At 36.9% G+C, this 13651-nt stretch overlaps 3 protein-coding genes across 3 annotated transcripts in view; 1 reads left to right on the forward strand and 2 right to left on the reverse strand.

The window, feature by feature from the left end:
- LOC106945030 (CCR4-NOT transcription complex subunit 3-like) overlaps positions 1 to 3926 on the reverse strand; it is a 28845-nt gene extending 24919 nt beyond the window's left edge. Inside the window, exons 1-2 of the mRNA XM_015028429.1 lie at positions 3354 to 3926; positions 218 to 280 (exon numbers count right to left, since the gene is read on the reverse strand). Coding sequence (XP_014883915.1) covers positions 218 to 242 — 25 coding nt within the window. The 5' untranslated portion in view covers positions 243 to 280; positions 3354 to 3926. The remainder of the gene's footprint in view (positions 1 to 217; positions 281 to 3353) is intronic.
- A 2045-nt stretch (positions 3927 to 5971) lies between these two features.
- Positions 5972 to 10121, reverse strand: LOC106945031 (coiled-coil domain-containing protein 106-like). Its single transcript, XM_015028430.1, has 7 exons — positions 9626 to 10121; positions 8613 to 8774; positions 8026 to 8217; positions 7792 to 7944; positions 7494 to 7700; positions 7057 to 7217; positions 5972 to 6607 (listed from the first exon to the last, which is right to left on the reverse strand). The coding sequence occupies exons 1-7, from the start codon at positions 9663 to 9665 to the stop codon at positions 6452 to 6454; spliced, it is 1071 nt and encodes a 356-aa protein (XP_014883916.1). The 5' UTR covers positions 9666 to 10121; the 3' UTR covers positions 5972 to 6451.
- Positions 10122 to 10369: 248 nt separating this feature from the next.
- tmem238a (transmembrane protein 238a) lies at positions 10370 to 13181 on the forward strand. The gene is made up of 3 exons (XM_015028431.1): positions 10370 to 10622; positions 11329 to 11486; positions 12429 to 13181. The coding sequence occupies exons 2-3, from the start codon at positions 11336 to 11338 to the stop codon at positions 12614 to 12616; spliced, it is 339 nt and encodes a 112-aa protein (XP_014883917.1). The 5' UTR covers positions 10370 to 10622; positions 11329 to 11335; the 3' UTR covers positions 12617 to 13181.
- The last annotated feature ends 470 nt before the right edge of the window (positions 13182 to 13651 follow it).

Here is a 13651-nt window from a genome sequence, read left to right on the forward strand (position 1 = left end):
AGAAGTACACCGAAAGGTGCCATCAAATCATAATAAATTACAACCACGCCGCCTGGAAAGTGCTGCAGGGAGACCATAATGATTATGGTGGTATAATTTGTGGTATACCTCACCCAGCGGACACTTGATGGCACCACAACAAATCGCTTATCCGAGCCAACTCGGGTGTTTGGAAGGGCGCACAAACACACAGCAGAGCTCAGTCTGAAGGCCTCACCTTGAAGTTTCCTTTTATCGGCCATGACTGATGACTAAGATGATGTCTTCATGCCTTCTTTCACTGCAGGAAAAAAGAAACACAAGTTACTAAGAGAAACAGTTTTGAGAAAGAAGTTGTTTTTTTAATCACCAATAACTATATTGTGATGAAAGTAAAAATGAAAAACATAAGCTGAGCAGAAACTAAAAGGGATGACTAGAACAAGTCAGCACACGACACGAATGGATTCTGATGGTTCACTTTGACACGTTTCAGTTGCCCTTTGGGCTCAGATCAGACGCATTCAAACTGTGGTACCAGAGGACTTTCAGGCACCAGAAAGGCCTCTGGAAACCAGTTGGATCTGATGGCTGGTGGTTCGTTTCTGGTCAAATCATCAGCGCTCCTGGTTTATCTCCTGGATGGGTGTTAGAAATTTTTTGTTTCTAGCACCCATGCAGCTTTTAAAACTATAGAACTGAAGGTGCATATTAATATTTCAATATTTTGAAATCTAGTCCTTCACATATTTTATTATGTGCATCATTATTGCACATTTGACACCAGATTTGGTTGAGATTTGCACAGAACATTTATGAAAACCTTCAAAGACTTTCTCAACCTGGTCTACATTGATGCTGACAATATGTATAGTAAAAATATTAATATTAAGCAGCTTCTTAAAATCTGTCTCAATAGATTTACTGTGTTGACCAGTAAATTAGTCGTTTCAACTAGGTTTTTTTTAATTTATCTGCCCCATCTGAAATGGACTGGATGTTGGACAAGCAAAAATAAATTAACACCATAATAATTTCCTAAAGAAAGTAATCAGATGACAAGGCAAAATACTTAATACAGACACACAGTGTGGATGCTGAAGGATCAGCTTTTCTTTCAGGCCTAACCAGCACTTAATGGAGCCTAGGAAGCCTTTCAAGAGTCAAAGAGTGCATTCCCCATGTTCCTACCAAAGTAACCTCACACCAGTTCTGATCCGCTTTCGTCATTGGGAGCAGCAGAAAATCTAAATGTCTGATCCACCCAATTTAAAACAAATGAAAAGTAAAAACATTCTGTTCCAACAATAATAAAATGTCAGATTAGCATCAGAATAACACAATCTGACACTCTTGTTTTCCCACAGCTTATTTTGGTCACCCATCATGAAGTACAAATAGCATAAACACCTTAATTATAAAAGGTTCTAAAAATAATGCAGTTTTCAATTTATTTTGCAATTCAACATCTGAAAAGTCTTGCAAGCGTGTTTTCAGCACCATTTAGATACTTCTAAATACAATCCAGTATAAATTATAATTTAAAAAAAATAGGAAAGACAAAGAAGAAGAAGCCATTTTAAGGGAAAGCCATAAGCAGTCCTGTTTGCAGCTTAGTGGAACCAGTTGATGTGTGAAAAACGGTGCTCTGTTCACATGAGATAATGATTAAATGTTTTGCCTTAGATGCAAAACAATATGTTTGGAGGAAAACTGACACGGCACATAACCCTGAACACGTAATCCCTGTGGAAGCATCATGCTGTGGGGAAAATTGGTCAGAGGTAATGGAAGGATGGAAGTCAGTCCTAGAAGAAAATCTGCTTGACAGAAGCAAAACACACATGACTAATCTAAACAAACAGCCAGAGCTGCAACCATCAGCTTTGAAGTGGACATGAGTTTGGAGGAATGTTACAGATATTTTTACAATTACACCATGAGCGTTTCTTCATATTCTGTAAAAATGTATCATCAATCTCAGCTAAATATTACAAAAGCATTCCTTAATGTCTAATTGGCATCTGGGGAGAGAAGCGACGGCTTGCTGGAGGAGCTGCAGTGGACGACGACGGGAGCCGCTTACAAAAACTTCTCAGAATGTGAAGTGTTTGTCCTTTTCTACTCTGTTCTCACATCTGATAGGAGACAGTGAGATATGGGGAGTCAAGGAGACAAACAGAGGATGTATGAATAGCGATTTAGAGAGCTTTTTATTTGATTAATGTAATAAAATATTTGGAAGTTAGTTTAATGCATTAATCGGTTTCCCTACATAACAAAAAAAAATAAATAAATCTAAAGAATAAACACATGCTTTGGTAATTATCAAAAAATCTCCAAATGAAGTATGCCAAAGCTTCCAAACAAAGAAAACTTTTGCTAAACCACACCTATGGTTGAATTTCTTTTATAAATTCAATTTTTTGGGAGTATTTCAAATTTTTATTCTAAGATATCATACTGAACTATGCATGAATGTTGTTCAGCAGAAACACAGCTGCTGGATTTATGAGTCTGAGAAAAAGCAACCAATACACCACTTTTTGTAAATGTCATCGGAAGAAATTTTCCAGTCTGGAAAAATTACTTCTTTATAAATTATGTTTTGCATAAAGAGGGGTTAAAGTGGGATTTACAAATACATTTCTGAACTAGAGTTTTTGTATTACCTAAAGTAGCATGGTTCCCAATACAGATGATTAACAGTTTCAGTGTGAACTAAAGTTTCTATGGAATATGCATTTGTATTTCTACACAATCGACATAGAGATTGTTGTCTACATTGAAGTTGTTTTCATAAACAACCCGATTCGCAGCTCGCTTTAGTTTTTGAACAACATCAACATCAGCCTGAAACACATCGTGTTGACTTTGAGTTAACTTTTTTCAAGCAGGTGCAAACCGCTGTCCTGGAAACACACATTCACTCACCTGCTGAGTCTAAACACGACCTGACTCCATATTTAATAACTATTCAGGTATTAAAAAGCTGCACGTCTCTGCGGACTTGCACAACCAAAAAGTGCATCGCCTGATTTCACGAGCGGGGGGGGAAGAGCGTTTGCTAGCCCGGGATGTTTATAAACAATGCGGGCATCACCAGCGCAAACAGCAGCTTCGGAGCGACATCATCCAGGCGAACACACTTCCAAAACAAACTCAAGTTCTTATTTCACCCGCGCATTTCCGGAATAAGTTTAAGTTTTCTGCTTTAAAAGCAACAACACTGAGTCTAAGTTGTTGTTAGTCAGTGAGACCAGCAGCTTCCCACCGGCTGCGCTGTTTGATGTGGGAGACTCAGTTTGGAAACGGGAAAGAGGAGCAGAGAAGGCACCTAAATCCATATTCCTCAACTTCTGCTTTTAATTTACCTGCGTTTTTCCGTGTTGAGATTGAGTTCCTCTGTCGGTAAGCTCCAACAAATCCTCAGCACTTCAATATTAAGGCTTAGTTTTTAAAATAAATTTGTCAATTCTTCTCGCTAAACAATCACCCCGCACATCCAAGATGGCTACCAGGAACACCTCCTCCTCCTCGGATGCCCTGGCGGCCACGAGTCCCGCCCCTTTCAACTGTGATTGGGCAACATCCACTGACTCTCTGCTTCTATTGGTTCAACATAGCCGTCTGTCGGGGCAGTGTGCTTTAACTACTTCCAGGCTGACTTGGGCTATGATTGGATCGTTTGGAGAGGTTAAAGGGTAACCAAGCCGTAGGTTTACATGGGAAATTGAGTTTTGTTATGGTGTTATTTTCACCTGTCAGTAATCTTGGAAAAAACCACATTTATGTTGGACCACATTCAATTTTATTATGAAAACTTGTCAGTGAACTCCGGTGACTTGGTAGTCATTATTGTAATCTTCATACAACTAAGAAATGAGCAACCTACATTTTTTTACAAGTTAAATAGCTACTGTTAACTATGATAAATGCTGACAAATCATATAAAGTTGGGATAAATGTATGGCTACATAAAGTTCTAATAAAAGCTTTATGTATGTTTTATGCTTTGTTTATTGTTTACTTTTTATTTTTGAAGGCCTTGCCTTGTTTGGTTCTTTTTTATTAAGCAACAATTTCTATATAAAAAAAAGTTTAAGTTGCTTTAGAGAGCCATCTATTAACATTCTCTATATGTTCTTTTATTTTAAAAGCACCAATGAAGTTTGTAAATATTGTTATATTTTTGTATAATTGTAATTTTTAAATTATAATTTTTTCAGCTTTTACCATTTAATCTATGAATATCAATCATATTTCCACTGTACAAAATGGGTTGGGGCAAGTTGTATTATTCAGTGTAAAGTCACCTTTAACTTTGAATACTGAGGAAAAAGTAAGTTAGTCAATATCAGTTGCGACTTCCTCTTGATAACATATTTTGATAACTTGCAAAATGAGGTTTTAGATTTAGTTTTAAAAATGTGGACATAAATTCTCTTACCCTTAAAATCAGCTCCTGATTCCTAATAATTCAAACATCAAAGTTGGCATGCTTTCTCCTTCTGATGGCTGGATTTTATTGTGATCAATGAAAAAAAGCCATTTATTGATTAGACTTTAAAAGCTTCAATAGGCTGCAGGCTACTGTGCTGCTGATGTCCTTTGTTTGTGGAAGCTGACGCTGTCCATGCTGCACCATGTTATATATGCACTTCCACAATGTGAAAATGTGATTTGACATTTTACATATTTACAATGTCCTGCTTTAAAATGGTTAGTTTGCAAGTTCACACAACACAAGGAGGACAGCTATGTGAAAGAACAACCAATTTTCAGATTCCTTGACAATTTTTATGCTTCAGGTATGAAATTATGAAGTTGGTGTCTTTCATAGCTGTGCTAATGAAAACTTTGGGATATGCTTTATTATAAAAACGTCTGCAAAAATTGAAAAGCAACTGCCAACTTATCAAATCAGAAATATTTGATAAACTGGCAGAATTATCCATGGAAATGCAAGGTTTGTCCCAATTTTGTTTTATTAAAAACACAATTGGATAAAAAAAAAAGAGAGAGAATAATTTTAAACTCATTAGTGACACTGACACCAACTTTGGTTATTGCAGCATAGATTGGTCTTAAAAATTTGCTGAGCTAATTTCCGTGAGTCAAAACCATCTGAACACATCTTCATTGAGAATATAATCTTGGAAACAAAACAAAACAAAGGAAAAAGATGTTTGACTTGTGATCATTATTTTAATAAAACAAAATGTAAAATAAAGGCAAAAAATGTTCAAATTAAGTACAGAACACAGTAGAAAAAAGAGAAAAAAATGTTAAAATTTTTCACTGTTCTTTTTTGAAATGCCATCAAAGAAACGTTCTGGCATCACTTCCCTGGACAGACTGAGGATTCATCAATATCATTCTATCACCACTGTTCATAGCTGCTTTTTTTCCAGTCTGCTGGAACATTTTTCCCCCTCTTTCTTTGTTCATTTTGATTTTACTTTTCTGATTGTAAATCCAATTTCCTGCTACAAAACTACATGTCCTATTCATTACAGAATTCCTTCTTTCATGGAAGTTCTGCAAAATTAGATTGTAAAATTCAGCATAAATAGTTTAGAGTATGCTTCATAGGGTTGATAGAGATTTAAACTGTGTTAAAATGCAATAAATTACAAATTGAGTTCAAATTTGTTATTTTATAAACAATATGTCTGCTGTGATTAATTTCAAGAGTCATTTTTGGCTCTCCTATTAAGCAGTACTCCTGTAATACACTAGAGGGCGCTGATGTTTCTCAGTTGCTTTAATTCTAAAAGCCAACCATTGTTTTTCTGTTTACTGACCGCTAGTAAAACAGATTCATATTATAATGTTCACCTTTATTCAGGGGGGCATTCAGACAAATGTCTGCTGTATGTAAAAATTGCCTGATATTTACCAATTTTTTAGCCTGACAAAAAAAGTGAAAAAATGTCAAACATAAAAACCGTCCACTTCTTTTAAATTAAGACAAGAAAACAAACAAATTATGCAATTGGACATTTATTTTTCAGTGTGCAAAAGGCTAAACCACAAAGGGAAAAAAAAAAAGTTTGTCTAATAGAAATCAAAATTCCTGAGCTTGGTATGTAGACGTTGTGCAGTAACCATTGAGTAAAAAAATATTTTTCCCCTTACAAAACAAAATATATTCAGCGGCATTCTGTTACATTCTATTAAGTTAATACAAATTTTCAGTTGATGTACAAACAAAAACAATAATACAAGAACAAAACAGCTCAGACAGTGAAGATCACTGTGTCTTATGTTTAAATTACTGCAGGCAAAAAAGAAAAAAAGGATCCACTCAAAGTAAAATCTGCCCAACATGTGAAAAAGAAACAAAACTCATCACATGGATCTCTTATATTTAGACAAAATATTGTATACTGGCTGGCAGCACTTGACCTTTACATAACTTTATTTTTAAGGCAAAGAAGATTTAGATTTCCAACAGGACTTCACTTCCTCAGTTCCTGAACCTGTAGGAGATTGGGAGCAGCTTGTTGGTCTTCTTCATGCTCTGGACCTTAGCGTGCGTCTCCTCATCCATGGTCTTGTAGCATCGCCTGGCGTAATCCAGAAGCTTCTCCTTGGAGGCCTCAAACTCTCCTACATCAGTCACCTGCAGGAGAAAAACTTAATTCTTCACAAAAGTGGAAATCTAAGGCAGTTGTAGAAATTCAGCAGGAAAATTACCAAACCAGGACAATCGGTGTCCTAAATCAATGACCTGTTGAAAGCACAGAGTCCATGTGGCTTCAATGTTTGTATCTTGCACAAACATAATATTACAGTTTCTGAAGAGCTGAAGTACAACCCATAAAAACATTTTATTTCATGTGAATTGGTGGCGCTGTTATTCCTGAATTTGTCAATGTTATAGGTTATTTTCTTCATCAAATTTAAACAATATTAAAAGCTTTAAAACCGAAAAAAAAATTCCACTCAAATACTGAAAATGTAAAGCAGCCAAAATCCAAGAAAAAGCCTTCAGAGAGCCCAGAGAATTTTTGATTAATATAAAATATTTAGATCTGCCTGCTGCTCTAGTCATAAAAGTGACGTTAACACCTTTTCTGGGGCCACAAGCAGGAGCTCTGCGATCGGGGAGGTGGAGGCCATCGTGTTTCGGTCGACTCCGTGGATCTGGAAGGCTCTGGACATGCTCCTCACCCGCTGGTATGTGGACAGGATCTTCTTATAACGAATCAGAACCCCATCTGGGTCCTTAACTGGACAGCAGAGAGGTAGAAAGCAGGTGGAATGTGAGATAAATATCTAACAGTGGTTAGAATATATTACATGTGCATTTTTATAATGGGTCAAATAACTGAGTTAAAAAGGCAGGTATTGATTTTAGGAGTGAAACACAAATGAGGGCTAAGTTTGAAGAGCATTGAAAAAGTATAAACTACACCAACTTTTTTAAAGAATGGAGAGATTACTCATTAACTCGACATCAGTTTTATGTTTCTTTCTACTATCAGTTCTGTTTGATCTGTTTTTACCTCTTTGCCTCTCCCTCCCATGCGTGATCCTGAAGATCCTCCTCATCTTCATCTTCGGCTCTCCGCTGCCACGTCCTCGGCTCTTCTTCTTTGACCCGCTCTCCACAGGCGAGTCTGCATCATCCTCCATCTCTTCCTCCTCCTCTTCCTCAACAAACTCTTCCTCTGTGTAATATTTGTCTTCTTCAAGATGAAACTCCTGCTTGACTGCGAACACAAAAGTTGCAATACATAATAAAAATAGAAAATAAAGCGCCTTTCCTTGGACTTTACAACTGCTTTTTGTGATGTTCTTCACCGGGGACAGTGATGTTGCGGCGGATGCGAGTTCCGGGGCCCTGGAGGCGTTTGAGGGCCATCCCCGACCTGGTGGTCATCGGGGAAGGAGGAGATGGAGAGCTGGCAGGCTGGACTTTCACAGTACGCTGGGGGTCTCCACACCAGTCTGCCACTGAATTCAAAAACAACTGTAACACAGAAAAATCAACTGAAACATATAACTTTTTTTTGTGTGTAAATCAGCCACCCTCACCGTCTGGACTCCTCATGCTGACGATGAAGCGGTCCAGCTGACAGCGCAGGAAGTTTCGCTCCTCTTCCAGCTCCTCGATGCGTTTCTGCAGCCAGGCATTCTTCTCCAGGGAGACGTAGAGGTGAGCCCGCAGGTTAGAAATCAGGATGAAAGGGCTGTACTGGGCGTGAAGAGATTCCTGCACCACTGGCTCTGATTTCAAAGCAGAGGAAATAAATATATAAACACAACGAGCAGGGGAACTACAGGGGACTGAAAAATGTATACTTGGTTTGGTGTCGTTATTTAACAGTACCAATTTATCATTTTAATCATAACAGACAAGAAGTCAGAGTTCCTGCACTTCAACAGAACTGGTCAGGTTTTATTGCTTTCTACAGAGCACTGATGTAGGGGAATCAATTTTGTTTTACTTCACACTTGTACACTAATTTGTGTATCACATAAAATCCATTGAAGTTTCTGGTTGTAACCTGGTAAATTGATAAATATTCTATACTTTTGTAAGGTTTCTACAGTTTGTTTTCAGAGTTGAAAGTTGTTTTTTTTCGATACATAATAAATGTAGTTCTCATAATGTGACTTACCTTCAATCATCTGCTGGCCGTGGTTCAGGTGGTAGGCAGCTGGGCGCTCCACACTCTCTTCGAAGGGAAACGAAACCTCATAGGCATTTAGATACAAACCTCCCGTTTGTCCACTTCCTCCCGCTCCTGATGAAGAAGACGAAGCCTGGGAGGCGTACCGCTCTGATGTATGGGAAAGTCACATTTGGCAAAATGGGTGAAATAATTTTTGGTTGGAGAAGTGGAAAAACACATCATTGGTAAAGTGGAAAAGATGAAATAAGTGCTTCAGGTGTTTGCTAAAACAAATCAGTGAAAATGTCACAAAATTTCCCTCATTTTTGTAGAATTTTGTTGAAACCAGCCAGATTTTCCTTTAAAATCATCTTATTAAATAGTCCTTCAGCTGTATAAATCCAGTTATCACTGTTTTATTAGCATGGTGGCCATCCTGGATTCTGGGGTTAGGGTCAGTGAGAAACTTTTATTTTCCTATTTGAATCTTTCTGTTAGTTTGTCTTTCTATGAGACACTGGAAAAGTCCAGGTCAGACTTCAACACTGTCTTAAACTCTTTGCTGGTTCTTCCCCTAAAATTGTACAAGTATTAAAACTGTAGCTCTTTTACTTTTCAAAGGACACAAATAAATCAAAATCTGAGATTCAATAAAACAGGCAGAGTCTCCAGGACCAGTAGTTCACATGGTTGGATAAAATCAGATTTGAATATAAATACACAGTTTACTATAGAAGTGTCGCAGCTTGAAAACTGTTAGCTGCTGTTTCTCTGCAGAATTGGAGAACTTATCACTAAGAGCGAGTTTAGGAGGACAAGACAAACGAAATCACGCGAGAGTAGCTGAAAAATAGTCAATTAAAACAGTTATTACATAGAAAACATGATTTATCACAATAAAGGAACCGTATTAGACAACGAAATGGATATTAACTGGCAAAGAGAGGTCAAAACCGTTCATAACAAAGGAGTCGGGAGATTTAAACGTTCGGGTGGATGCGTCCAAGAGTTGCTGTTACCTGGCGTGTTTGTTTCGTGTCTGCTGGTTGCGGGATTCATGACAGCTGAGCTTGACAGATAATGATGAAGTGACTCAGTAATAAGGCAGATGTCCGCAGTAACTTGTTGTAATTTATTTCCAGGCGTCTTGTTCGCGGTTATACTTCTGTAATACAGCCTGAAACGGTGTCACATCAGCCGCTTCGCCGCAGAGCGGAAACCCGACCTGCAGCTGCAATTACCTGATTATACTCAGCCTCCACAGGTGGACCGCGCTCAGTTTGGATCAGCTCACACATGCGCAGAGCACTTTCCAGTTACATTACACACATAAAAAACCCTGCATGTTAAATAGATGAAGTTCCTTTTGCAACATTTTTCCAAAAATAAACTTCCGTCGAATTGTTGCAATTTTTAACCAAAAAATACCCATTTTATTAATTGCTTTATTACTGAAAGAATGATAATTACTGAACGAACTAAAAAAGAACATGTAGTGGATGTGCATGGCAGATAAAAAAAATCTGTGTACATCATAATACATAATCATCTGTGTACAAATATAGCAATATTATACAAAAGTTACAAGAAAACATTTGTTTTGATGGTTTTCTGATTTGTTTGGATTAAGAAAACAGTGTGCTTCTCTCTTTATTAAATAAATAAATTATTTGAAAAATGTCCCAAAATGGAGTTTGCAAGTTTAAAATTGAGCTCGAAAAAATGAAAGTCGTCTTTTTTAATTTAGTTAACTATGCAAAATGAGTTTTTGGCGACAATCCTTTGTATTTTAGCTTATGGTAAAGTTTGTGTAGCCTTTTCCAAATTTGAAAGGCCAAAATTCCGAGTTTATCAGTGAACGCGGCAAACCCACCCGAGGAAACGTCTCACCTGAGGGAGGGGCCCAGGTAGCAGAGACAATTGAAGCCAGTAAACACGGAAGTACAGAAACTGAAGAGAAAAGTTCAAACTAAACTCTGAGCGAGCCGTTTTCATCGGCACGAGTCGAAAGAACAAGTAAGGCCGTTTAAATATTTGTATTGAATTCATCCAGAGCGAGTTCACTTACTTGAACTTAAAAATCTCTGCTTTCTGTGATTTTTAAGATGTCAACGTGAGAAAAGTTGAATTCTTCTCTCAAGTAACAGTCTTGTCTGAAAGACTGAAAATCTGAACTGTTATCTCAAATATGTTGCTATGGTACATTATCTACTCATGCTACAGTTAGCCATTTAATCAGCTATCCAGTGGGTATTATCTTATATTAACGCATTTAACAAAGTTTTTATATTACACATATGCACATGTCTTTACCAGTCGGGATGCATCAGCTTGTTCTCAGCGAGTCTTGGATAAATATTTGCATGACCGCAAATTATGAAATTAAAGAGGTTATAAAAGTGAGTAGGATAAAAATAATCTAAAAACTGTTTACATTCAGATTATGTATGTGACAGTTAAAGAGGATGTGAATACAGCTGATTTATTATGGGAGAAAATAACAATTACATCAGAATCTAGAAGGTAAAATAGTCTTAACAGAAGAAAGTAATTCCATCATACATCTCACCATTATACACATGATTACAACTATAGTGGGATATTTCCACTCAAAAAGAAATGTAAGTGTGATGGATTTAATGCGTTTTTGAAGCTCTAATTAGTTGTGATAATGTTAATATTTCTCTCTAATAAAATGTTACATCCTTTCCCTCTTTTGCAGCCTCACCATGGGTCTGTGTGATGACCTGTCTCGCTGTAAGATGGCGCTGATGTTTGCTGTGGTGATGGATCTCCTGGGAGGAGTTTCTCTGATGGTGGGAGTCTTTGCCACTTTGAAGTTAAATGGAGAAGAATATGGAGAAATCCTGGTTTATAGCGGTATTTATCTAAATTTGTTTTTATTTTAATGCTGACATGTTTTTGCTGAAGCTGATGTTGTCATACTATTTTATGGCAATTTAATGTAATCAAATTACCAAAAAACTATCAAGAAATTATTGGAAAAAGAGAACCTTAATAAACACAGAAAGCAGTTTCATTGTCATTGCATGTAAACAATTCATAAACAAAATAGGTAAACCAGTCTTAGATGATGAGGAAAACTGTGTCAGACTGAACCTTAGCTTAAAGTGCAGTCTGGCCTTAAGCTAAATTTACATTTGGGAAGATGAGGATCTGTCTAAAATGTTTGACAGTTGTAAATAATTTTCTCACTCTGCAGGATGAAAGACTTGAAATAGTTTGGAAATAACCTTATAACCCTTCCTAGTTTGATGGGCTGAACAATGGCTTTTCCAAGGCCAATGCTGATTATTTTTCTTTTTAACACAAGTGTGTTAAGATCCAGAGTAACAGCCTGACAAAACTCTTGCTTTTTTTTTTAATCAGTGGTCAGATCAGTTAATCAGATGCAATTGTTAAGCATCATTTGGCTGCTGCTGCCCCCTATAGTCATATGAATGTTGAACCTAAATTTTCCACATACTTGCTGTGTTTATGCTTTTTAACAGTATTTATTTAGGTTTTAAGTTTGATTATTTCTGGATTTGCAAAGCCCAACAATTGACATTGTAATTTCTTTTTACTGTGACTGCATGAGAACTGTGCTTTAAAATATATATATAGTCTGAATCTTTAGGATGTAATGTCTTTGGTACAAAACTAGGAAGTATTTTCCTCTGAACCCATTTTTTTTCTTGTTCCTTTTTTAGTTTGGAAGTTGTGCTAAAATCTGATCAAAAGCTCATTTTGCCAATTGACTTGTTGTGCTGTTAGGTATTTTAAAGACATAACACATGGTTCTGTACAACATTTGTGCAGGAGTCCTCTTCATAGTTGCGTCTCTGGCTGGATGGGTGCTGTGGTACAGCGGGAACATCGAGGGCCTGCCCCCCAAGAAGGAGGTCGGACATCACAACTCCACTGTGGACCGGCTCGCCCGCCGAGTCAGCCAGAAGTTCTTCTCCCATCGGAGAAGCAAATATTATTCAAAGTCCAGTCGTGTCTGACAGTATTTTCAGAAAAAGTTACTGAATCAAAACAAGTGTTACAGATATGTATTCATCATTTCAGCAAATGTACACCTTTACTTGCAAAGTATTTACTCAAATGTTTACTATTAACCAGTGTTTGTATTTTTTAGCTATCATTTTATAAAGTGGTATTTTAGTGTTAATTGCTTTTTTTTTTTACAAAGTGCTGCCTATAGAGGGGTAGTTTCATTACATCTTCCTGGTTTGTCCTGTAGAGGGAAACATATACTACAAAAAGCAGCATTTGATCAGGATTAAAACCAGAGGCTCTTTGATGCGAGGTGAGTCAGTATGTGATCCCTGATCAATAACTCACTTCTGTTGTGAAAATGTAGGGAACTATGAAGAAATGGCTCTGGAACGTCAACTCTGTGTTGTTCTTCTGGTTCTTAAGAAATTATGGTCACCAAAACAAAAACATATTTCCAATAGCAGTCAAATTTATATCTTTAATGAGTGTCTTCATATGTAAGTTTGATACATTTTTTTCAGCAACCAAAATTATTCCAGGATTTGCAAATAAAAGGTTGGTGGAAATGTTTTTATCCTTTTCTGTGATTTTTTTTTTTTTTCAGTCAAAAAATATTCAATGAATTACAAACTGTCCTTAAAACATGTTGGAAAACACAGCATGACAAATGCATTAAGAGTACAACACATTTGTTTGTGTGGTGTAGTTGGGCAAAAAAATCAAAAATAAATTTTCACGTGAATGGACAATAAAGTCTAATTTAATTTCCAGAAAACTGAAAATGTTTCATCGTTAGGTTCTTCAACAGGACAGTGATCCAAACAAATGGCGACATCAACACAAGAAGGATTCTGTAGACACAACATGCTCTTTGTTCTGTAGCCGTCTCAGACATGAGACCTAGTCCAGATGTAAAGTCTTATTTCTTCGGTGTAATATTGATAGGCTGTGAAATGAATGAAAGAGAGATTGTGCAAAGAAGACCCCTGAATCTTTATCTTCTAATCTTGTGAAAGGTTATTCTATTTCTTGACATTTTG

The sequence above is a fragment of the Poecilia latipinna genome, unplaced genomic scaffold (assembly GCF_001443285.1).
Source record: "Poecilia latipinna isolate Pla-1442-1.1 unplaced genomic scaffold, P_latipinna-1.0 Scaffold124, whole genome shotgun sequence".
Classification (NCBI taxonomy): Eukaryota; Metazoa; Chordata; class Actinopteri; order Cyprinodontiformes; family Poeciliidae; genus Poecilia; species Poecilia latipinna.